This window comes from Mesoplodon bidens, assembly GCF_964165515.1.
Source record: "Mesoplodon bidens genome assembly, chromosome: 7".
In the NCBI taxonomy this organism is placed as follows: Eukaryota; Metazoa; Chordata; class Mammalia; order Artiodactyla; family Ziphiidae; genus Mesoplodon; species Mesoplodon bidens.
In genome coordinates this window covers 56,697,289-56,722,971 of record NC_138164.1, presented here as the reverse complement: position 1 = coordinate 56,722,971, position 25,683 = coordinate 56,697,289, and the positions used below count along the sequence as shown (strand labels likewise).

At 46.4% G+C, this 25,683-nt stretch overlaps 1 protein-coding gene across 6 annotated transcripts in view; it reads left to right on the top strand.

Annotated features, from left to right (window-relative positions):
* Positions 1-25,683, top strand: part of LOC308620440 (synaptotagmin-9) — a 389,294-nt gene that overhangs the window by 256,645 nt on the left and 106,966 nt on the right. For all 6 annotated transcript variants that reach the window (XM_081239989.1, XM_081239994.1, XM_081239995.1 and 3 more), the window contains one exon: positions 10,762-10,859. In XM_081239989.1, the coding sequence (XP_081096115.1) occupies positions 10,762-10,859 (98 nt within the window). The remainder of the gene's footprint in view (positions 1-10,761; positions 10,860-25,683) is intronic.

Here is a 25,683-nt window from a genome sequence, read left to right as displayed (position 1 = left end):
AGGCTGCTGCAGGAGCGGTGACATGTGACAGGAGCTGGGCTTTAAATGGAAGGGCCAGAAAACCAAAGGACTCATTCCTATGGGTTCGGCAGAGCTGGGCTCCAGCACAAGTATTCTTAGGGATCTTTTGGAACTCGCCCAACAGGGAGTGGCTGGGAATGCCCAGTACACGCAGCTCACTAATCTGGTACAGCGGGAAGAAGACACTAAGCAAGAAATATTGCATTTGTCCCCTGTCACCAGCTGGCACCGCCAGCCTGCACCTAGGCTTAGGGCCCTTCAGTGATTCTGACTTATCTTGGTACCCACTGGGCTCAGCTTAACTGGCTCACTAATCAGAACAGCTTGATCGGGGATGTTTAGGTGGGAATGAGAAGCCTTATGTGTGAAAAACATTTCTGAAGCCAAAAGCTTTAATTGAATGCTTGTAATTAGGAGTTACTGATACCACGATTAGACGGGGACAAGTTAAGTGTGCTTGTTCACCTTAAGTAGCATCCTTTTATTTTCTCCTGTGCAGTTTTTCTTAGGCTATTTAAGCTTCTATTCATTGACAAAAGAAATCGTCTCCACCTCTTCACTTTTATTAGACTCAGATATTCATGAAAGGCAGTCACCAGCCCTGACAGCTGCTTTCTCAGCAACCTGGTCCCTCTGCTCTGACTCCCCTTCGTAGTGACAGGGTGTCTCTGTGTCTGTCTCCTCTGTCCTGATGGGAAGTTAGTGCCCGTCGCCTTGTCCTTCGGTCCTGATGCAGTGTTGGTGTCTATAGGCCCTGCCGTGGCCCTGTGGCCAGGTGTGCTGCTTTTCTGCACTGTTAGGCCCGTCCCCGTGGGATCAAAGACCTCCGGGCTGGACAGGACCTCAGTCAGGCCTCGGGGTCCGTGCAGACTTGCAGACTCGCCTGCCACCCCTAGGAGCCTCTCAGCTTCCAGTTAAGACCAGTGGCCTTTATTTCTTCCATTTTCTCCCTTCTGGAATGGGAATGTCTATCCTGTCCCTGTCCTGATGTACTTTGGAAGCAGATAACTTGTTTCACTGGTCCACAGACGGAGAGGAATTTTGCCCCTGGTCAGCCTCCAGCTGTCTCCCCCATCCAACAAATGTGAGCTGACGACTTGCTCTGTGCCAGGTCCTGGGCGCAGCTCTGGGCTCGGAGACATGGCCCTGCCCACGAGGAGCTACCACTCAGATAAAGGATCCCACACATGTAGTGGCCCATGCTCTAGAGAGCTCTGTGAGGGAGTCTGTCATGAGCATGGAGAAGGGGACCGAGTCCGGGCAGTCACTTCTATCTGGGGGAAGGAGAGGATCCCTGGAATCATGATGTTGGGAATTGGGCCTTGAAAGAGGAGAGGGAATGGAGCCGGTGGCATGGGGGTCGTGGCCTAAAACATTGCATCCTAAGGGAGCCTTAGAGTAAAAGTAGTATGGTAAAAATAGCTTGGCTGTTGTGTCTAATGGTTGGTGCTCAGGGTGGGGCCAGGTATGGAACTGTAACTGCCGTGGTTGTGAACTTGCACCCAGTTATGTGCAAAGGACTTCCACGTGCATTATCTCATGGAATGTCCACAACCGCACAACATGTATATTTTCACCCACATTTTATAACTAGGGAAATGAAGCTCAGTGATGTTAAGGAACTTGTCCAAGGGTATAGCCTGTGATGGGAAGAACATGGATCCAAATGGAAGCCTGGCTACAGAGCGCACGCTCTTGACTGTCTCTTGACTGTCTCTCAGGTCCTTAACTTCCTCTCTGGTGGTTTCCGGGGTGATAGGAAGCAGGTGAGAACTTGTACAAGCACTGGGGTGCTATGGCTAGGTTTGAGAAATAGACCCATGCTCCCGGCAGCAGTGCAGAGGATGGGGGTGAGGAGGTGGGGGCAAGGCTGCAGGCAGGAAGAGCTGCCAGGAAGCCGTTGCAGCTGTTCTGATGGGAGATGATGTGGCCTGAAGCTGGGCAGGTGAAGATGAGGGGACAGACCTGAGAGGGGGTGAAGAAGGAGACTTTACTGGCCATAGTGACCAACTGGATGTGGGTGAGAGAAGGGAAGGCCAGGGATGACCCCCAGGTTTCTGGCTTGGCGACTGTGGTGGCATCACTGAGGCGAGATGGGGAGCAGTTTGGGGAAGAGCATCTATTGGGGCCCACTGAAAGTGAGGGCATGGAGAGGGAGGGGGGTGTCGAGTTGTAGGAAGGGGGATGGGCCACCTGCCGCTCCTCCTCCTCCAAGCCCCCACTATCTCCCAGGCTTTAGTTTCCCACTGTTTTATCAGTAATTAAAAGTTTCTTTGGGGCTTACAGAAGGGGGGATGCTCTCGGGGGCCCAGACCCATGGAAGGCTTGCAGAGAAGATGGCTGTGCACAGATGCTCTCACCCTTTTCCTGCAAGGTCAAAGAGATGGGGAGATCACATTTAGGTGAGCAGGGTCAAACATGGTGTTGGGCTGAATCCTGCAGGCCTACAAGGCCTGTGCTTGCCCAGCTTCAAGACCAAAGAAATAGCTCAGAGTCAACAGCAGAGACATCGGTGGTTTAATGGATGGGGGAGCTCACATGTCTGAAGCAAGGTCCTGGAGCAACACCCCACCATGTGCAGCAGACGGTGGGCAGGACATGGTGGCAGTCTTCGATCCTTGGGGAAGGGGAGATTGCCAGTTATGGGGGAAATTGACATCAGATGCGCTCATCAGTTACCAGGGAAACCAGTAGAGGGGCACGCCCCTCACCACCCCTTTGGCAAGCTGTCATTAGCTGGGGCCTGGGGCAAGTATGTAGGAAGGTCAGTCATGTGCATAAGATATGGGCAAAGCAGGCACTGGTTGGGCAGGGGACGTACAGAGAACAAGAGAACAGCCATCTTGAGTGGCCTAACCATACACATGGTTTTCTGGAAGAATTGGCTCCAAGAGAAGGTGGGAAGTTAATAGGGAAAGCCTCTGGCATGGGCATAAAAGCAGGAAAGCCACTGGTTCAGGCAGTTCACACCTAGAATCTGTCCCCTGATGATAAGACATTTGGTTGGGATGGAGCAGAGGTTTGCCAAGGGATATGATGAGAGTTAGAGTTGCAGCTGAGGAGATTGAGTGGGCGTGGTAAGAAGCATAATTCACCAGCCCCGGCTGGTGGTGAGCCCCCGAGACTCATGACCAAGCAGAAGAGTGCTTGTCTGGGAGCTGTGTTTGCATTCCGTCCGTGGCTCAACTTCGGTCAGTCTCAGAATCACCTGGCGCTCTTCTCCTTAGATGAGCCTGGGCCTCTTGCTCCATTGGCTCCTCAGGTGATTCTGACAAACTCCAAGACTCGAGGAGCACTGAGTAGGTGAGCCCATCGTGCAGGCGAGTGAAGAGGCTGCCTGAGGCGGGGCAACCAGTCAGGGGGAGGTAAGGCAGGGGCAGGTGAGGCTGTGAAGCAGGTGAGCTCACCTCCAGCGAGCCTTTGGGGAGAAGATGGCCTCTGGTCGGACTCGGTAGCACTCGGCGCCCCTGATTTTGTCCTCTACCCTGCACCCTTCATTTGGTTTCTAGGGTGCCCCTGTCTCAGTTCTCCTCCTCGGCCTCTTTCGTTGGTTCTCCTCCCTGACTGCACGTTGGAGTGTTTCAAAGAGTCCTCGGGCCTCTTTTTTTTTTTTTTTTTTTGGTCTTACACTACTTAACTTACTGCACGCAGTTGTTTTAAATACCACCTTTATGCAAACGGCTCCCAGATTATCTCCAGCCCAGATTTCTCTCTGAATATCAGACTTGAATTTCCAATGCCTGCTCAGCATATCTCTCTAGGTATCCGCGGGCATCTTAAACTGAATATTTCCAAAACCAACCTCCTGATTTTATCCATCCCTCCCTTCCCCCCCCACCCCCATCTCCCGACTGTTGCTCCTGCAGTTCTCCCCGCTCTCCCAGGGGCTCAGGGCAAAAGCCTTGTAATCATGTTTCACCCGTCTCTCTCATGCCCACACCCAATCTATCAGTAGAGCTTACTGGCTTCGCCCTCAACATATACTGAGGATTAGGACATCTACCATAATCATTGTGGTCCAAGCTGCCTTTATCTCTTGCCTGGTTTTCTTGTGTTCACTGCTGCACCACCCCACCTTCCCCACCCCCAGTCCAAGCAGCAGCCAAAATGATCCTTTTAAAAGATAAGTTAGACCCTCCTGTGCTCAAAACCCTCCACGGGGTTCCTGTCTCAGAAGAAATTTGGAAGGGAGGAAGAACAGTGCCCATCCTCAGGCACGTTGCTTAATCTGCTCGCCTGTAAAGGGAGAGAATAATTCCTAAGTGGCACAAGGGGATTAAGTGAGATAATGTTGGATAAACTCTTAGCAGGTAGCTAACAGACACCTGCCCAATAATACGGTAGCTGCGAGGAGAAAGGAATGCACGTTAATCAAATCTCGACTCTGTGCCAGGCACACCACACATTTTATCGCTTTTAATCTTTTTGATTGTTTTTATTTTTATCACTACTATATATCTGCACAATTTAAAGGCTCAAATAATTGTATATGATTTGTTAAAGCAGTCGTCTCCCCATCTACCCACCCCCATTGCTCTTCCTCAGGTGCAGCCACTTCAAACTCTTTTAGTATTTTTATCCATATGACTGGGAAAATGCTTGTTCTGCTACTTTATTACTTTTTTTCAGTTGTCATTATCTAGTGACTTCTGAGTTCCCACCCTAGAAGATGAGGAATCAGCTCTCTCTCCAATCTTGTTCCCACCACTCACGAGGACTTTTCCATCTCCCCATCCTGCCAGTGCAATTTCTGTTAAATCCACATGTTTGTGGTGTTTTATTGTAAGGACTAAGATTATTTTTACTTTTTGGTTTCCTCAGAGTTCTTTTGTCATTTGCTTGGTTTGCTATTTTCTTATCATGGAATTAAACAAATTCTTCACCAACTGTATAAATCTCTTAAGACGTTCAGAGGCATCCGGTGTTCTGTTAATTTCATATTACTAAAGAAATCTCTCCCAGAGCCTTTGGAAACCCTCCAACATGGACCAACTGCCCTTTTCTGCTTGCTGCATAGCTGTCGCCCCAGCATCACCCTTATGTCTCTTAACCCATTCTCCATGGGTTTATGTCTTTCAAAATAAATTCCTCTTGTTTCAGTAGCTAAAGTAGATGTTTGACTTCAATCTCCTGTATTTATCTGAGCTCTACCTCTTGTTTACTTTTGCCCATAATGAGATTGGTTTTATACTGATTTTACAGATGAGACAGTTGAGGCTCAGAGAGATTAATCTCTTTAAAGACCCACAGCCACTATGCAGCAGAGCCAGGTTTTAACTCAAGACAGTCTGGCTATAAACCCTATGTTCTTACTTGTCCTTTAAAAAGAAAGTTAATATTGGTCGCTATCGGATGTGATTGAGAATGTAGGCACTGCCATCAATTTTCTTTGTATGTCTTCCTCATCTTTATTGTTTTTTTAATGCCGAAAATGGCTTCTTGCTCTACTATCCCAAAGAGGTAAGTTTCCTATATCCTTTTAAGAGGCCATCTCCTCAGCTTAGGGATAAAAACAGGTATTCCTTTAAATAACCATTTGAAGAACGAGCCCCTGTGGTTTATGGGTGACCAGTAAATTGTGGGGAAGAGTCTTCGGTTTGTTGTGATGTGGTGATACTTCTTTACCACCTGTTGACCATTTGGGGCCAGGAGAGGTCTGAGATGAGTCTGAGTTTGGTGGTGGTGGGTTCTTGGCTGAGGGCTCCTTCCCCAGGTCTTGCTTTCTATGCAGGAATGCGGGCGCCCTTCTGGCTGCAGCTGTGAGGAGTTGGGCTGCAGCCCCGGCAGGAGACCCTGGAGGGTACCAGGGATTCTAGATCTGTTCCTGATTCCTTCCTCCATCCAGGACAGTCCGAGCCTGCCCAAAACACTTGCATCCCTAACCACTTTTAGTGAGAGAAAAGTGATTTATAAAATGGAATGGAGGCTTGCATTTCAGCATGGGTGGGACAAGTTAAGATTTACTTGCCCAAGACTTATCTTAGTCAGCCATTGCTGCCTCCTTCTGATTCTCCGTTGCTGAGCATGGGGGTAGTTAATACCGTATCTAAGTTACTGCCTTAGAGTCCACCAGGTGATGGGTGGCTAATTGTGGTTCACTTTCTAAACTTCACCTGACCGTGCCTCCTATTCAAGTTCAAAGTGCCAAACCAGCCTCTGTATGGCGCAGATCATGTGACTCTGACACCTCTCACAGACACTGTCCTTCTAAAACGTGGCTGTTCCTTCCTCGCTGGCTGGTCTCACAGCTGCAGGGTTGTTTCCTCCCTGGCTGGTAGCAAAGAGGAGGGTCAAGCCCTGTATTAGGGGAGCCCAGCATCAGGTACTATCACAGGTGGGCAGATGATAGCCTCTAAAGAGGCCTGTGGGGGAGGGGAAGGATGCATGAGGAATGAACCACACCTTTCCTTTCCTTAAACACCATTCCCTACCTTATCTTTGCAGCTCGGAGTGAGCCAGTTTCTTGGTATGAGAAGGCTGCCTGCTCGTCAGGGTCAAATGCAGGGCTGTGTTAATAGTCCAAGTGTCCACAGAGAATGAAAACCGCTCTCGGCCAATACAACAACTGTCACTGGACTGAGCATGTTAAGAGCACCGCGTCCTCCTCTGCCTGCTCCTCTCCTTCCTGGGCTGGTGGGGCGCAGGGCACACTCTCAGCTCCTCTGCTGTCCAGCCCGGGTGGCCGCCGCAGCTCCCCTCTCATGGGTGAAGACCTTGGTTTCACCTCCATTCCCCACCACCTGCTTAGAGGCTGCCCTGCCTTTCACACGCCCCTTTGGAGTTTGCCCTGGATCCTGCTCTCTTTCCCAGCCCTTGGGTTACTGCCTCTTCCAGACGTGCCCCCCCAGCCTCTTCACCTTACTTCTCTGCGGGGGGCCTCCTCGCACGCAGCTTCTGGTGCTTTGTGCACTTAAGCCTCACATCCCAGATGAACCTAGGCTCCCAAGGGAGGTGCTGTGTCTCTGTGGGGATGAACAGATACACTGAGTGCAGCCGGATCACACATTTGCCTCTGGGACCCCCAGTTCCTTGAAAGCAGGGATTGATTGCCCTGGGGTGCGTTACTGATGGGGAGCTCTAACCTTGTGAGGGAAGGAAATGGCTGTAGCTGCCAGAATGGGAATGGTTGGTGAATGGAATCGTGGCTTCCTTATTCCAGAGTGTCCGTGTTCACAGATGGGCCTGGAGGCCTAGCTCCTATGGCATGTTTGGCCTTTCAGCAGTCCCCCTTGTACCCACACCACTGACCCCTCATAGCCGCTCTGCATCAGAGGCTGGCAGAGCCCGTTCTCCCTGCATCCTGCCATCATCTCAGACCCAGAACTGAGCTCATCAGCCACGCAAAGCAGGTTCTGGCTCCCAAGCACTCCCAATCTTACTGGCCCAGGTCCTGGGCCAGAAAGATGATACACCTTTGACTCATATTTCACTTCTCACCAGCTCCTGTGGATCCACCCAACTTGCTATCTGCCAAGTACAAACTCATCCTCGGGCAGAGAGCCCATGGGTCATCTTTTTTTTTTTTTTTTTTTTTCCTGTACGTGGGCCTCCCACTGTTGTGGCCTCTCCCGTTGCGGAGCACAGGCTCCGGACGTGCAGGCCCAGCGGCCATGGCTCACGGGCCCAGCCGCTCCACGGCATGTGGGATCTTCCAGGACCAGGGCCCGAACCCGTGTCCCCTGCATCGGCAGGCAGGCGGACTCTCAACCGCTGCGCCACCAGGGAAGCCCCCATGGGTCATCTTTTATGGCCCTTCTGTTGCAGGGGGACCTAGCTGGGCCCTCTGGGCTCAGCACCTTCTGACTGCCCTCTTACCTTTCACCCAGGTACTAAGGCCCCCAGTGGAGCCAGTCTGCTGAAATATGAGATCTTTCTTTTTAAAAATCTCTATCAAGTTTACATCTGAGGCCACTTGAGTTGCCAAGCACGGGCATCCAGATCCCTGAAGCTGTGGGTGTAATTCCCAGGCTCCTCTCATTAACTGCCCTTATCACACGTAAGTGAATTCCGCGGAGGGTTTTGACTCATGGTGAGCAGCTGGATGTTCCTGTCTAATTTCGTCAACCATTCTGACATTTGCCAACTACATCCTGTCTTTACATGTTTTCCTGCCTTTCATGCACTGCCCCCTCTGCCTGGAATCGCCCTTGTCTACTGAGAAAGTTCCTACCCATCCTTTAAGGCCCAGGGAAACTGCGTACCCGCCTCTATCAGCATACCTCACGCTGTGTCATAATTATTTGTTCATACTTCTGTCTTCTCCACTAGACTGCATGGTCCATGGGAGCAGGGATTAGGCCTGATTTATCCATTTTTCCTCCAGTGCCCAGCACAACAGGGTTCAGGCCATGTTGGCCACATGGATCCATCTTTTATTCACAAGTATTTACTCATAAACTCCCTTGTGCCGGTCACTCTGCTACGCACTGGGCACATAGGGGTGAGCAAGGCATACAGGGTCCTCCTGCCTTCATGGAGAGGGTTAGCAAGGCCAGTTAGCAAGGAAATGTAGATGGACGAGATTCTTTGGAACCGCTGTGCTGTCAAGGGGCTGCTTTAGATGCAGGCGTGCAAGGAAGGCGTCTCTGAGAAGAGACTTCAGAGCTGAGGCCTGAAGGCTGAGGACTGATCAGCCGTCCAGAGAGCTGGGGAAGTGAGCTCAGGACAGAGGGACAGCAGATGCACACTTGCAGAGGAGGAAAGGGGGCTTGGAGTCCTGGGGGAGCGGACAGGGACGGAGGCTGCCGAAGCATGGGGATCGAGGGGGAGGGCCGTGTGGGGTTGGCCTGGCCGGATCCTGCCCAGCTGCTTCCGTTAGGTCACAGTATGGACTTTGGATTTTTTTTGCTGGGAGCGGTTGGGAAGTCCTCAGCGGGTGGGACATGTTTCAGGCTTTTAATACCCCTTACGGCCGAGCAGATGTGAACGTGCTGAATCTTGCCCCGCTTCTGCCGCCTCCCCTTTTCCTGCTGCCCCTTCTCCACCCACACTCCCCTCCCCGGCTTGCTTCTATTCAGACCCTGAGACCTGCACCCGCATTGCTCTGTAGCTGTCTGGGCTGCTCCTTTCTGCAGCCCTGCCTGGTTCCTGCCGCAGCTCTGAGGTGCCAGTGAGGTTCCACCCGCTCTGAAGCTCCTTTTCTCACTCCCCTGAGCTGATAGCCCGATGGTTCTTGCACTGCTGAGGCTCAGTGCCCACTTCTGACCATTTCTTGGCCTTTGCACCTGTGAGTCACGGCCCTCCCCTTCCACACGCATAGTTGCTTATCTTTCTTTGCGTGCTTATCTCCTCCAAAGGACCAGCCTCTTGGACTTATTTGGGTTCTCCCTCCCTGAACCTACCCCAGTTTAGTTTAAAGTCCCTCATCCGGTGAGCTATCCTGGCACAAATACATCCTGAGATTTAAAAAAAAAAAAAAAAAAAAAAAGGCTGAAGTTTATTGAGCCCTTACTACATGCAAGACATGCATTTTCAATGAAATATTAATTACTCCTTTAACCATGACATCAACCCTGTGAGTTAGGTGCTGTTATCATCCCTATTTTACAGATGAGGATACTGAGGTTTGGAGATCACACAGTAGATGGCAGAGCTGGCTTTGCACCCAGGGTATTTAACTGCTACCTGGTGCCGTCCAGTGTGGTTCTTTGTGGTCCTGACATTCTTATCCACACCATCTCCAAAGCCACTTTCCAGTGGTTGCTCACTTTCCTCTCTTCACTCCAAAGGTCTAACTTCATGGGGAACATGAGCAGCAGAAGCCCCCGTTCCCTGAGCTGTGCCACCCTTGGGTCTAGGAGCTCTGCCTCTTTCCTCCGTAGCACTTAGGCCTATTGGGCACACCTGCCTCCAGTTCACAGACTGAGCTGTGAGCTAAGCCTCTTCTTAGGATTACAACTGCTGTCGTGTAAGTCTCTCCCTGCCACTCAGGAAGGGGGCGGGAAGCAAGGAAAATGAGAAGAGGCTCTAAGAAGACAGTGTAGCTTAAAGACCTTTCTAAGAGGCAGAGCTGTCTGGAGATGGAACCAATTGCGACCTCTACCATTAGAAGGGAGACTCAGCATTAGGGGAGTGGCTAGACTGTATTTTTGGAGAAATTCTCCAGCCCTGAGAAGGTGGGATTATGTACCTTGAATGGTGCTGGGTGGAGTAGAACTAAAATGGTAAAGAGACAGTGCTCCTGGTTCCAGGGACAGTACTCTCCCCACCACAGTGCGCCTGCAGCCTTCCTAGATGGGGCCCGTTGGCCCACTTGAGAAGTGAAAGTGGCAGTTGAGGCCTCTCAGCCTGGGTCACACCAGCCCAAGGAGAGCATTGCAGGTGTGAGACAAATGCAGGTATAAGACCGCCAATGCCGGCTGCAACCCACGGCTGTAGGGCACATCCCGGCTTTCCCCAAGGCTCCTCCTAGGGGAGCCGTGAGCCTTCCCCAGGGGTGGCTGGAGCTTCTGGAGCCGTGACTGTAATGATGGTAGGAGTGGCAATCGCTGTCTCGCTGCTGCAGGTCACTCTGGAGAGCCCTAGTGGCTTTTCATGACACAAGCACATACTGAAGATTCATGGATTAAGAACACTCGTGCCTGGAAGGCGAAGCCACGGAGATGGCAGAAACCACACGTGGGCTACCAAGATTCCTATGAGAGTGCGGTTGTGATGGTGGAATTGAGAGGGCTTAGCGGTCTTGGGTACCTAATGTGGAACTCTGTAATTTTTCCTTTGTTCTGTATTTGAATTTTTCAGTGAGAAGGAGGAGACTAAGCAGGGAAAAGGCCTCATGGCTTCTGATGCGAGTCACGTGCTGGAAGCTGCCCTGGAGCAGATGGACGGGATCATTGCAGGTATGGTCAGGAGGGGTCCTGGCAACCCAAAGCTCATCCTCCGCACTGAGAAACCGTTTCCTCTCATTGGACTTTTCTTTTGGATGCAGAGAGAAGGCCCCTGTTGGATTTCTTTTCTTTTACTGTGTGTGCCATCTCTTTTTTAACAGTGCAAACTTGGACTCTTTGATATCTGGTGTGAGTCTAGGGCTCTGTTGAGAGTACAGATGCGCCATCTATCAGCATGTGTATAACTGTATCGCAGTTTGGGTCCTGGCTGCAACAGGTGCAATGAGATTGGTTTTATTGTAAAGTTTTCAGAGCACATCACAGAGCTTGAGTTACACTCAAGCTGAAACTTGCAAAAATCTCACAGACTTTGCCCCGAGCACTGGTGTCAGCTCCCTTTCCCAGCTGGTCTCCAGTTTGTTTGAGAGTCAGGAAGCAGTTTTGCATTGATTCACTTAATCACCTGAAGAATGTCCTATATGTTTTTTTATCCATCGTAACTGTTTGGCTTCATGTTTGCCTTAGCCAGTTAGGATTATTCTCTAGAAGAGATCCAGCAAAACTGGTTAATTGGAAAGGACTGCCAGTGGGCTGTTTGGGCTGATTAACTCCTTGATGGGGGCAACTGAAGCCCATACTGGTTAGAATAAGCAGTTGTCATTGTTGGAAATCTTTCCCCGCAGGCCCCAGGCCTTCTTTCTGTCCTTACCTGATACAGGTCAGTGGCCTTATTTGTTGACTGGGTGTGTTTCTTTGGGACTTTGCTCCTCATTGTATGGAGCTAGGGCTCCATACATAGGGAAGAAGGTTTGGGCTGAGTGTGGCTAGAGCCCAGGGCATGCACAGAGCACCAGGCATTGCCCCCTTGCCTTTCCTTCCATCCTGCAGATACACCGGATGCACTGAAGGCTCTGGGTGTTTGCACCTGGGATGGAGGACGTGTTCTAGATGTCATCTGTCAGGCTCTTAATTTCTCAGTGGACAGAAGGGTCCTTGGGAGGCCGTGACTAACATCCCACTTTCCAGAGGCTCCAGAGGTTGGGATGTCCTGCTCTAGATCAGGGTCCCGGAAGCCCTACTGAGAGGAAATGGCCAAGAGCATGGGTTTCCTAGCAGTCCTTTCAGAGAGTCGCATCTGGAAGCTTCCGGGGCCTCCTGTGCATTGAGGTCAGAGCCACAGGGTCAGACTCTGAGACCATCTCAGGCTGTCAGCACTGCTGAGCCCCCAGCCAAGGGGCAAGGAAGAGACTCTGAGAGGCCCTGGAGTGAGCAGAGCTCTTGGATGGCTAGGACGGGTAAATGGGACACCGCCTAAAGAAGGTAGCCTTGTGTGAGGTCAGTTCCTCCTCCTGCCTCCTTATTTCCCCACACAGGCATTCCTGAAATGACAAAGTCTCTGGCAAAATCCCCTCTGTCTCTGGGAGAGGACTACATGTCTGGATCCTCGGGGCCTTGCCTTGGTTGGGGCTCTGCCGTGGGTGTGGAGGGCGGACCCTGGTGTGGGTCGTGTGGAACCCGGGACACCCATCCTTCTTCCCTCCCAGTACTACATGCTCCCTCCTTCTCCCATTTCCTTAGGCCTCCACCCTGGCAGGCTTCTTCTGGAAGGATTCCCCGGAATTCTCTGGAACAGACATGAGAGTTTTGCAGAGAGGTGGTCTGAGATGTTCCAAGGCATTCTTTGTGGGTTAGTTGGGGGAGCATCTGTAGCCAGACTGCTTGGTTCAAATCCTAGCTCTGCATCAAGTTACCTGCATGAACCATGCCTCCGTTTCCTCATATTAAAATGGGAATAATAATAGAACCCACCTAAGAAGGTTGCTGTGCTTATACATGTAAGGTGCTTAAAACAAAGCTTGGCATATAGTAAGCACTATAAAATATTAGCTCTTGATAAATTAATGAGGGACAAAAAATCTTTACCATACTGAGTCTTCTCTAGGGACACAGCAGAGTTCTCATTTATTCAGGCCCTAATTTCACCCATTTGTGTTTTGTAGTTTTCATTGTCTAACTAAGGCTTGTGCATGCCTCCTAGACTCGCCTGGGGTCTCCAAGATTAATGCATGGTCTCTGAGCAGTCTCTGCTCTGCTCTTGCCCCCTTGTAGCCTGTCTTCCACAGGGCAGCAAAATAATCAAATCATATCACTCTCCCCACAACTCTTCAATGGCTTCCTATCTCAGGATAAAAATCTGAAGTCCTGGGCTTCCCTGGTGGCGCAGTGGTTGAGAATCTGCCTGGTAATGCAGGGGACACGGGTTCGAGCCCTGGTCTGGGAGGATCCCACATGCCGCGGAGCAACTAGACCCGTGAGCCACAACTACTGAGCCTGCGCGTCTGGAGCCCGTGCTCCGCAACAAGAGAGGCCGCGATAGTGAGAGGCCCCGCGCACCGCGATGAAGGGTGGCCCCCGCTTGCCGCAACTAAAGAAAGCCCTCGTACAGAAACGAAGACGCAACACAGCAAAAATAAATTAATTAATTAATAAACTCCTACCCCCAACATCTAAAAAAAAAAAAAAAAAATCTGAAGTCCCCGTCATAACGAGCAACACTCTATATGATTTGGCTTTTGACTGCCTTTGTGGCTGCACCCCCTACACTTTCCATCTGGCTTGTCTCACTTTAGCACTGGTTGTCTCAGGACCTTTGTGCTTGCTGTCCCCTCTGCTGGAATGTTCTCCTCCAAGTACACTCAGGTCAGATCTGTACTGAAATATCACCATGTCTGAGGTCTTCCCTGACACTCTCTAATATAGCATCCCCACATCAGCCCCATCCTTTTATCCTTTTTTTATTTCTTTATAGCACATATCACCATCTGACCCATTACGTTCATATTCGTCTCTTTTTTTATTATGTGCCTCATGCATCAGAATGTAAGCTGTATGATGACAGAGGCTTTGTTGCTGCATCTTCAGTGCAACACAGAATAGAGGTTTAATAGATATTTGTCACGTGTATTTTATTTACTTTTGTGAATAAACTCCCCTTTTCGTTGATTAGGAGGCAGTTATTGGTTTCTGTGCCTATACTTTATCTGGCTGCATGCTGAACTTCGTTGATTATTTTCTCTACCTGTACCTTTGTTTGGCTGATTCTTTTGGAATAATAAATCACTAATTTTCTTGAAGAGTCGGTGGTTGGTACCTCCTGTGAGCCAGCTCTTATGTAGTAATTGGCTCACACAGACGTTTGACAGGAGCTATTTGACAGATAATGCAACACTGAGGTTATTAGTGAGTGTCTGGAGGGCATATGTTCTATGCCATGTGCAATAAAAAGAATGATAATGATTGAATGCTTTTGTGTGGGATACTTTTCCTCAAGATTATTAAAACCATCCTCATTTTCAAGTTGGCTGGGCCAAATTGGGCCACAGAGCTTAGGGATTTTTTGTAATTAATTAATGTAGACTGCAGAGTTAGATAGGCTGTGGGGATTTGAATCCCAGCTCAGCCACTTACTACTAGCTGTGGAATCTGTGGGCGAATCGCTTAATCCCTCTCTGAGCCTCAGTTTCCTCATATATAAAACAGTGGCAATAACAGTACCCATCTCATATTATTGGGAGGATTAAATTAAGGCAAAGAAGGCACTTAGCACAATGCCTGGCACTTAGCAAGTGCTCGGCTGGTCTAGGTTACCCTTGGTTTTGTTGATATTAGTACTGACATTATTTTCGCTGCCCAAGCTCTAGTGCTGGTAAATGACAGAACTAAGATTTGAGTCCAGGGCCATCTGAGCCTCTTCTGGGCTCCATTCATTCCCGGGTTGGTTTTATGGCGAAGTGTAGCCAAGCCCTGGGGTTCTGTGGGGCCATCTACAGGAGAAGAGAGTTAACTGGGTGGAGGGTCCAGTCCTGTTCTTGCCCATCCCCACACCCACCCCCGCCCCCACCCCGTCTCTTGGCCACAATGGCTTTGCTCTCTTCTCTTACACATTCGACTTCCAAGTGAGGGCTCCTTTGCTTAAGGGTGGAGCAGCTGAAAGAAAGTTTGAAGATTGTGGCACCAAATCATGATACACAGATCCTACAGAAGTGACGTTTTTGTGTTAACATTAAAATTGTCCTTTTTAAATTTCTATTCTCTCATTCATTTGAAGTCGAAGGATGTCAAGTAACACCACCAACACTTTCAACACTCAGTTGCTTTTGCATCTGTTAAAGTACTCAAGCAAGTGCCCGAGGACTGTATTCTCTCACTTTATGAAAACACAATTACACTTATTTCAGTGGAAGAAATTTTTATGGGCTTCCTGCATGCCCGAAATAGCAAACACTTATGCAGAAACAACAGGGATTCCTACTAAAATAGACACAATTCCTTGAATAATGATTATTAATAATCATAACATAACACTATCTAACAAGGACTTTCCCTTTATTAATTACTCTATAGTATGATAGGCTACTCTTCACTTTCCAAAACTCTTTCCAAAAAGAGTTTCCAAAAGAGTATACTTAGGGCATGTGATACCGATGTTGATGTAATCAGGCCTTTAATGCAAAAAAAGGTGCCCCCTTCCTCCAATGAATGTAAACAGTGCAAATAGTGCAAGAGATTATCACTCGTAGAAGCAACCAGGCCGGGAACACTTAGAGGACATCCCGATACACAAGTGCCAAGTATACCCCTGCAGGGCCACACATGGTGACCCTCATCATCTCAAGGCATTCATCCGCTCTGGAGGTGTGAGAGAAGGAAATGCCTTCTAAGCAGAAGTAGGAAATGAAGCAGAAATGTGAAGTGAAACTCCTTGCTGAGATGGATTCTTGAAACCTGAATAAGTGTATCCCGGGTGTGACTGTACTTAATTAGAACCCAAGAATTTTATAGCAGAAAGTTGGGAAGAAGTGACTGTTAAAAAACCCAGGACTCTTGTCAAAATGATTTGTTTCTAATACAAAAGACCATTGTTGTAAGTTCCAGTATGATGTTAACCTTTGATCTGGTCTTCTTCCTGATTAGTCCCTGTGATTCAGCCTACAAATAACACCATAATTGAATTACACCGTTGATGATCGAAATTGGACACTATACTGCTTAATTACAGCCCTCTGGATAGCCCAGAGCAACTGTCGCATAAGCTAATTTTGCATAGGGCTTCAGCTGTGGGCTAATGGGGGTCAGTGGCTGCATCTGTAATAGGACCAGAGGACCCCTGGTCAGGACCCAGGGGACCACTTACTCCTCTTCGCTGGGGCAGGAGGTTACTCATGCGGTTATCTATGAGCTATACGCATTGATGAGGAATAGTTAGGAGGAATGTGTTTTATAACAGTTAAACAAACAGGTTGCTCTGTCCTGGCCTTTCTGCCAACTCTGATTAGTGTCTGCTTTTTTTTTTTTTAAAAAGACTGTTTGAGGGCAGAGAAAGTTCTGATCAAGACTGTGATTATTCACTTTGGCCCATGAATGATTTCAGCTGTGGTGTTAAAGGCTGGTGATTGAGTCCAAGCTCTGAACATTTCGTTGGTCTTGTTGTACCCTCTCCGAGGCCGATCAGCAGAGTGGTCATCGGTAACAAAGCCACCTGTTTCCCAGTCAGGACCCAGGTTGAGAGTCCTCTGCTATGAAATTGACCTGAGGAGAGTCAGGGTGGAATTTTAGAGGTCTCTAGTGGGCTAAGATGTCAAAGACTGCCCTTTGTGTAAAGAGGTCAAAATGGCCCACAGTGGGGCTGCGAGCCCTATTCAACAGCCATCATTCTGTTTTCTTCCCTTGCTGGCAGAGCCCTCTCACTCCTTTATGGCTCTGTAGCCTCATTTTCTAATCTCTGAAAGAGTGTGAGTAAAGTTGGAATTATCATTTGTTCCTTAAATACAACTTAAATACAACTACAACTTGCTTATAGTTGTAATTATAGTAACTGACCTGTAAAACCATCTGGACCTTGTATTTTCTCATTGGAAGATTGTCTTTTTGTAATGGTTAGGGATAGTCAGGCTTTAATTTTTTCTCTATTGAATTTTGGCACATTATATTTTTCTAGATATTTGTGTATTTTACCAATGTTTTCCATTTTGTTAGCATATGGTTGCTTATTGTATTTTATCTTTTTAAGCTCTGCTGCTTGTTATATCTGTTTTTTAATCCTAGTATTGCTTATTTGTGCCTTCTCTTTTTTTTTTTTTTTTTTTTTGCTGTACGCGGGCCTCGCACTGTTGTGGCCTCTCCCGCTGCGGAGCACAGGCTCCGGACGCGCAGGCTCAGTGGCCGTGGCTCACGGGACCAGCCGCTCCGCGGCATGTGGGATCTTCCCGGACCGGGGCACGAACCCGTGTCCCCTGCATCGGCAGGCGGACTCTCAACCACTCCACCACCAGGGAAGCCCTCTCTTTATTTTTTGATCAATCTTGCCAGAGACTTTATTTTTTTTACTACTTTTTTCAAAGAATTGACTTGTTTTTGCTGATCAGTCACCATAGTAGGTATGTATATTATTTATTCTGTAAATAGTTAAATGTGTGTATGTATCAGCCCAGGTTCTTCAGAGAAACAAAACCAATAGGGTGTGTGTGTGTGTGTGTGTGTGTGTGTGTGTATAGAGAGAGACACATAGACAGAGCAAGAGACAGAGAGCGAGAGAGAGAGATTCATTTTAAGGAATTGGCTCACATGAATGTGGAAGCTGGCAAGTATGAAAATCTGCAGGATAAGCCAGCAGCCTGGGGCGCCAGCAAAGAGCCAGTGCTGCAGTTCAAATCTGAAAGCCATCTGTTGGAAGATCCCCACTTCTTCTAGAGCAGGGATCCCCAACCCCCGGAAACCCCTGTTAGGAACCAGGCCGCAAAGCAGGAGGTAAGCAGTGGGCGAGCAAAGCTTAATCTGCTGCTCCCCCTGGCTCGCATTACCACCTGAACACCCGCCCCCACTCCTGCCACCACTGGTGTGTAGAAAAATTGTCTTCCACAAAACCGACCCCTGGTGCCACAAAGGTTGGGGACCACTGTTCTAGAGAGGTCAGTCTTTTTCTATTAAGCTCTTCCACTGATTGGGTGAGGCCCACCCACACTATGGAGGTCAGTCTGCTTTGGTCAAACTCTACTGATTTAAATGTTAATCTCATCAAAAAAATACCTTCACAGAAACATGTAGAATAAAGTTGACTAAATATCTGAGTACCACGGCCTAGCCAAGTTGACACATACAATTAACCATCACAGTATATATAGATATATAGGCATTATGTATCTATGCTTAATATATATACATATTTAACTTCTTTGAATATCTGTTCTTTATTGTTTATCATTTTCTGCTCTACTTACTTGAATGTATCTGTTCAACTTAACAAATCAACCAATAATATATAACAATATGTATTTAAAATTGATTGCTGACTTAATTCTGTTGTGGTTAAGGTGTTTTCTGATACTTACTCTTTGGAATTTATTGATACTTGCTTTGTAGCCTTGACAAGAACATTGCCAGTTTTCATTAATGTTCTATGTGTGCTTGCAAGGTGTGTGCATTTTCCAGTTATTACGTGCCATGTTCTATAATTGTCCATTACATCCAACTTATTTGAATCTTCTCTACCAGTACCGTTGGGTTTTTTTGTTTTTTGTTTTTTGTTTTTGGTCTGCTTGATCTTACCAGTTTCTGAGAAATACATATTAAAATTACTCTGCTAGATGGTGTATTTTATCCCCTATACTTGTGGATATTTTGCCTTCTATTTTGAAGGTGTTTTAAGATTTTTTATTTATTTATTTTTAAAAATTGAAGTATAGTTGATTTACAATGTTGTGTTGTTTCTGGTGTACAGCAAAGTGATTCATATATATATATATATATATATTCTTTTCCATTATAGGTTATTACAAGATATTGAATATAGTTCCCTGTGCTATACAGTAGGTCCTTGCTGTTTATCTGTTTTATATATAGTAGTGTGTATCTGTTAATTCCAAACTCCTAATTTATCCCTCCCCACAGCTTTCCCCTTTGGTAACCATAAATTTGTTTTTGATGTCTGTGAGTCAGTTTCTGTTTTGTAAATAAGTTTATTTATATCATTATTTTAGATTCCACATATAAGTGATATCATATGGTATTTGTCTTTCTCTTTCCGACTTGCTTCACTTAGTATGATAATCTCCAGGTCCATCCATGTTGCTGCAAATGGCATTACTTCATTCTTTTTAATGGCTGAGTAATATTCCATTGTGTGTGTATGTGTATATATTTCATATCTTCTTTATCCATTCATCTATTGATGGATACTTAGGTTGCTTCCATGTCTTGGTTATTGTAAATAGTGCTGCTGTTAACATTGGGGTGCCTGTATCTTTTTGAGTTACAGTTTTCGTCTTTTCCAGATGTATGCCCAGTTATGGGATTGCTCGACCATACAGTAACTCTATTTTTAGTTTCTTAAGGAACCTCCATACTGCTCTCCATAGTGGCTGCCCCAATTTACATTCCCACCACAGTGTAGGAGGGTTCTCTTTTCTCCATACCCTCTCCAGCATTTATTATTTGTAGGCTTTTTGGTGATGGCCATTCTGACTGTTGTGAGATGACACCTCATGTAATTTTGATTTGCATTTCTCTAATAATTATTGGTGATATTGAGCATCTTTTCTTGTGCCTGTTTGCCATCTGTATGTCTTCCTTGGAGAAATGTATAGGTCTTTTGCCTTTTTTTAATTGGGTTGTTTGTTTTTTTTTTTTTTTTTTTTTTTTTTTTTCTTTTTGCGGTATGCGGGCCTCTCACTGTTGTGGCCTCTCCCGTTGCGGAGCACAGGCTCCGGACGCGCAGGCCCAGAGGCCATGGCTCACGGGCCCAGCCGCTCCGCGGCATATGGGATCCTCCCAGACCGGGGCACGAACCCGTATCCCCTGCATCGGCAGGCGGACTCTCAACCACTGCGCCACCAGGGAGGCCCGGTTGTTTGTTTTTTTGTTATTGAGTTGTGTGAGCTGTTTGTATATTTTGGAAATTAATCCATTGTCGGTAGCATCATTTACAAATATTTTCTCCCATTCCATAGGTTGTCTTTTCATTTTGTTTATGGTTTCCTTTGCTGTGTGAAAAGCTTACAAGTTTGATTAGGTCCCACTTGTTTATCAACTATTTTATTTTTTGATTTCTACTTGTTCCACTCTTTCTGCACTTCCCTTACCCCTTTTTAATGTTTGAAAACATCAAATTGTTTATGTGTGTGCTTATTCCAGAATCAAGGCCAAGTTTCCTTCTGTGGGGTGATTTTTTTCTAGTTGGTAGACTGAGGATATTGCCCTTTTGCATCCTGGCTTTATGCAGAGGTCTTCCATCTGACCTCTCCCTTTGCTCAGGCCCTAAGCTTTGTCTCCTGTCCTCAAGTGGCCCATTCAAGCTGAGGTGTTAAGCCACCAGGGAATTGGCCTACAGGACAAACACCAGCTCATATGCTCTCTCTCTCCTGAGCTACTGAGCTCTGAAAATTTCTTTCAGTTCAGTTGCTTTAAAAAGTGTATGTATGTGTGTTTTTATTTATTTATTTATTTATTTATTTTTTGCGGTACGCGGGCTTCTCACTGTTGTGGCCTCTCCCGTTGCGGAGCACAGGCTCCGGACGCGCAGACCCAGCAGCCATGGCTCACAGGCCCAGCCGCTCCGCGGCACGTGGGATCCTCCCGGACCGGGGCACGAACCCGCGTCCCCTTCATCGGCAGGCGGACTCTCAACCACTGCGCCACCAGGGAAGCCCTGTATGTGTGTTTTTAAATTTTGGGTGTCCTTTGGGATTTTTCTGAGCACGACTAGTCTGTTACCACCTGCCCTGTTGCAGCTATAATGCAGTTTACCTTCCTTGGCTCATGGCCCCTTCCTCCATCTTCAGAGCCAGCAATGTCAGGGCAAGTCCTCATGTCACATCTCTCTGACACATTCTTCTGCCTCCCTTTTATGATTTAAGAGCTCATGTGATTAAAACTCCAGGATAATATCTCCATCTCATGATTCGTAATCACATCTGTAAAGTCCCTTTTGCCATATTAGGTAACAAACACATTCATAGTTTCCAGGGATTAGGATGTCGACATCTTTGGGAGGGTCATTATTCTGTCTACCACAAAGATCAATAAATAACATCCCTTACAACACTGTAAATCAACTATACTTCAAGAAAATATTTAAAAAGAATAACAGCCCATTATTCCCCTCCTAGTTCGGTGCCAGTCAAGGAACAGACAAAGGAGTCAGACAGAAAGAGATCAAAATATCAGCTTTATCATGAGTTTTACTGATTAGGAAAGTTAGCTTGACCTGAAGCCACAGTCAGGAAGGACCTTGAATCCACTCATCCTACACACATACCCCAAATTGAACTCAATCCCAGGCTACAGATTTCCACCTTCTGGGGCAGAGCTTGTCTCAGAAAAAGCTTCCTCAGAAGCTAATGCTTGCATACGGGGACGGGCAGCGCCAGAGAGAATTCCATCCTTCAGTGCTGTCATGAGAAGAGGCCTTCCGCCATTGAGGAAACATTGAGTAAGGGGAGGCAGGTAGAAACCACTCTCCCCTCCCACAGAAATATGGAGACTGGAATAGTACCCATAATAGCGATTCTTGATTTTTGTCCAGACTTTGTGTGTGACCTAGTCTGTAGTCAGTTTTGAAAAAATGCTTTATATGTGCTTGAATACAGTGTGCCATCTCTAGTTGTTTGGGGTATAGTTCTTTATGTGCCTTTTGCTGTTTTGATAATCACCACTTTATTTTTTAATTTTCTTTTTGGGTCTGCTTGACCTGTCATTTCCCAAAGGAGAGGGTCTTTTTTACACACTATGGGATTTAGTTTTGTAAATTTGTGTTTAGGATTTGATATGTGAGTTCATCAGTGAGAAGACTTGTAATGTGCCTTTGTAGTACTCAGAACTTCTAAATTGTTCAGTTCCAGGGGCACCTTTCACACTCTGGTCTACAAGTTGTACTGGCAGGCTCTCCTTATCGAGACAGCTGGGAGCAGTCCATCCTTTTCTCTACTGAACACCAGTTAGATTAGAAATATTCACTTCCTGAATGTTGGCTAGAGCTAACTTGTAAAAGCATTTGGCCTGGTATTTTCTCTGTGGAAAAATATTAAATTATGGCTCAATTATTTATAGGTCTATTCAGATGATTTTTTATTTGTTTTTTATCATTTTATCCAGTGATTGTGTGTGTGTTTGTATGACTGGTTTTAATATTTTGGTCAAAAATACCTACTCTAATGCATGAAGTCCTGAGTTTTATTTTTTGAACACATTAAATTTCACTCATTCAGTGTCATAATTTTTTGTATGTCTCTCTTAATAACATCAAAGAACTGGATTACTTCTTCTCCATTATTCATATTTTTGTGTTTAAATAGGTGTTTAGTGCAAAATGGATGACTAATAAGAAAAATAAATAAATAAATAATAAACCTAAATAAGTAAATAAATAGGTGTTTAGTGCATTTATAATTATTATAGTTACTAGTATATAGGTATCTGTGTACTTATTTCTCTGTTTTATGCTGTTGTTTCTTTTTAACTTTTTTTTTACTTGTTTTTGGTTTTGCCTTGCTGGCTTCTGTTATATTGATCAAGTTGTTTTTAAATCTCTTTTAAGAAGTTAAACATCTATTTCTACAATTTTTTTTTTTTTTGCGGTATGTGGGCCTCTCACTGTTGTGGCCTCTCCCGTTGCGGAGCACAGGCTCCGGACGCGCAGGCTCAGCGGCCATGGCTCACAGGCCCAGCCGCTCCGCGGCATGTGGGATCTTCCCGGACCAGGGCACGAACCCGCGTCCCCTGCATTGGCAGGCGGACTCTCAACCACTGCGCCACCAGGGAAGCCCTCATCCTTGCATTTTTTTTAATGCTCAAAAAAATGCTCACGTTTTTAACATGCGTCCTTAACACAAAGGCTAAAGATAAGTATCTTTATAGAATAATAATTCTGTCTTCCTCTTCAGTAATACCTGACTCTTAGAATGCTTTAATTCCCATCACTGCCCCATCTTCCACATTATTTTAGTTTTGTGTTCTGGTGTCATCTTGATTTATAGACCCCAAAATATTGTGCTATTTATTTATTATTCATTGAACATTTATTTTTATCGGATATCATAATGCATTATTTTACCTAATCCGTGAAACTTGTGAAAGATGAACAGTATTGCCACCCCCCCTTTTTAAAATTTATTTATTTATTTGTTTGTTTGTTTGTTTATTTTTGCCTGCGTTGGGTCTTTGATGCTGCGTGCCAGCTTTCTCTAGGTGTGGCCAGCAGGGGCTACTCTTCACTGTGGTGCACAGACTTCGGGCTTCTCATTGCAGTGGCTTCTCTTGTTGTGGAGCACAGGCTCTAGGCGTGCGGGCTTCAGAAGTTGTGGCTCGTGGGCTCTAGAGCACAGGCTCAGTAGTTATGGTGCACAGGCTTAGCTGCTCCGCAGCATGTGGGATCTTCCCGGACCAGGGATTGAACCCATGTCCCCTGCACTGGCAGGTGGATTCTTAACCACTGTGCCACCAGGGAAGCCCCGCCACCCCCTTTTTACAGACAGAAAATTGAAGCATAGAGAACTTAACTAGAAAGCATAATTAGGAAAAAATAAAAGATCCATCAGATCTCAAAATCTAAGTTCTTTCATCATCCCATATTATATAAACTAGTCTTAGCTCTCAAAGGAAGGTGTTGAAACAAAGACCTTAGTCTAAGTAGTCGTTAGAGAATGTACAGGACATATGGTCCAATGGTCTCCATTCTGGGTCTTCATTGGAGGTGTCTGACGGTGCCCAGGAGGCTGCAGATCTGTGTCTTGAGGGTGAAGCTGCGGCTGCTCTGGGATTCAAAGGCTCTGCCTGGGTAACAACTTGCTATAAATATTCTTGTCTCATGCATTTTGTCATACTGTGTATCCCTGAAGAGCTTCAAGAAGAAATAGAAAATAGTCCTGGAGACCAGAAAGTCTGAGATCAAGGTGCCAACAGGGTTGATTTCTGGTGCGACCTCCCTTCCCAGCTTGTGGGCTATCTTCTTCTCACTGTGTTCTCACATGGCCTTTCTTCTGCTGGTTTTGGAAGAGTTGCAGAGAGGCAGGAGGTGGCTGCAGCTGACCCTGGGAAACAGACCCTGGCTGCAGCCACTCTTGGGTGCTCCCTGAACCCCCCCCGTATGTGTTTTTCATCCCACTCCTTTTTGGTTGGTGCAGCTTTTCCTGCTTCATGAAGTAGATCCTTTAAAATCGCTTCAGGAATAGCCTGCCAGTAATAAATTGCACGAGTCATTACGTGAAAAATGTCCTTATTTTAGTCTTAATCTTGGTTGTTTATCTTGTACAGGTTATAGGTTGGTAGCTACCTATAGATATTATTTTGTGGTCATCGGGAGTTTGCTGATGAGAAGTCTGTTGACAGTCTGTCTTTTATCTCTGGTTGCTTTTAAATTTCCTCTATCCTTGGTGTTTTTCAGTTTCACTGCGTTGTTTCTAGGATGGGTTTGTTTTGATGTATCGTTTTTGGGACTCAGTGTGTGTCTTTTAAACTGAGAAGACTCAAGATTTTATTTGTGACAAATCCATAGCCATTTTCTCTTTGTTGCTCCTGCTTCACTCTATATACTTCCTTCCACTTTCCATTCCAGTAATTTTCTTATCTGTTATTTAACCTGTGCACTTAATTTCTCACTTGAATAATTGCATTCTTCGTTTTGGTTTCCACGTGGTTCTTTTTCAAATTGTCCTGTTCTTTTCTCGTTCCTTCTTATTCTTTCATTAAAGTTTCTATTTCTCTCATTTTTTTCCTTTAGTTATGTAAAACATATTATATATGTCCAAATAGATTCCCCAATAGACAAGTACTCATAATATTAATTTATTGATTAAGTTACTTGTATATTTATAAGCATTATGTAAAATAATTATGGACTTCTTATCTCACTGGCACTTTTTTTTTTTGCGGTACGCAGGCCTCTCACTGTTGTGGTCTCTCCCATTGCGGAGCACAGGCTCCGGGCGCAGGCTCAGCAGCCATGGCTCACGGTCCCAGCCGCTCCGCGGCATGTGGGATCTTCCCGGACCGGGGCACGAACCCGTGGAGTCTCAACCACTGCGCCACCAGGGAAGCCACTGGCACATTTTTAACAATAATTTTATTCAACCGTTTTACATTTATCTCCAACATACTGTGTTTATCATTATGAGAGCTGCTTGTTGAATAATTTTAGCATCCCAGAACAGTTGAAGAGCATGTGGGACTGTTGATAAAATGTAGAGGTGGGGTCTGAGAGTCTGCATTTCCACCAAGCTCCCAGGTAATGCTAGTGCAGCTGACATGCACAGCACTTTTGATGTGCAGAGTTTTAGAGCAGCGGTCCCCAACCTTTTTGGCACCAGGGATCGGTTTCGTGGAAGACAGTTTTTCCACAGACCCGGGGTGTGGGGGTGGGCTGGTTCAGGCAGTAATGCGAGCGATGGGGAGCGACAGGGAGCGATGGGGAGCGGCAGAAGCAGCTTCGCTCGCTCACCCGCCACTCACCTCCTGCTGTGCAGCCCGGTTCCTAACAGGCCACAGACCCGTACTGGTCTGCGGCCTGGGGGTTCAGGACCCCCATTTTCGGGCCCATCATCTTCACTTTTCAGTTGTTGTAAGTACAGCACTTTAAAAATTCACATATGATGCTCTCAATAGATATTTCACCTTATGCCAGAGAACCCCCATCTGCATGATAAAGGATCTTTTTTTAACATCCACAAATAAAATATTTATTTTTCAACAAATGGTGTTGGAACAATTGAATAGCCATAGTTAAAGAAAAAAAAGAAAAAAGAAACTTGACCTAATCCTCATACTTCGTACAGAATTAACTCTGGAT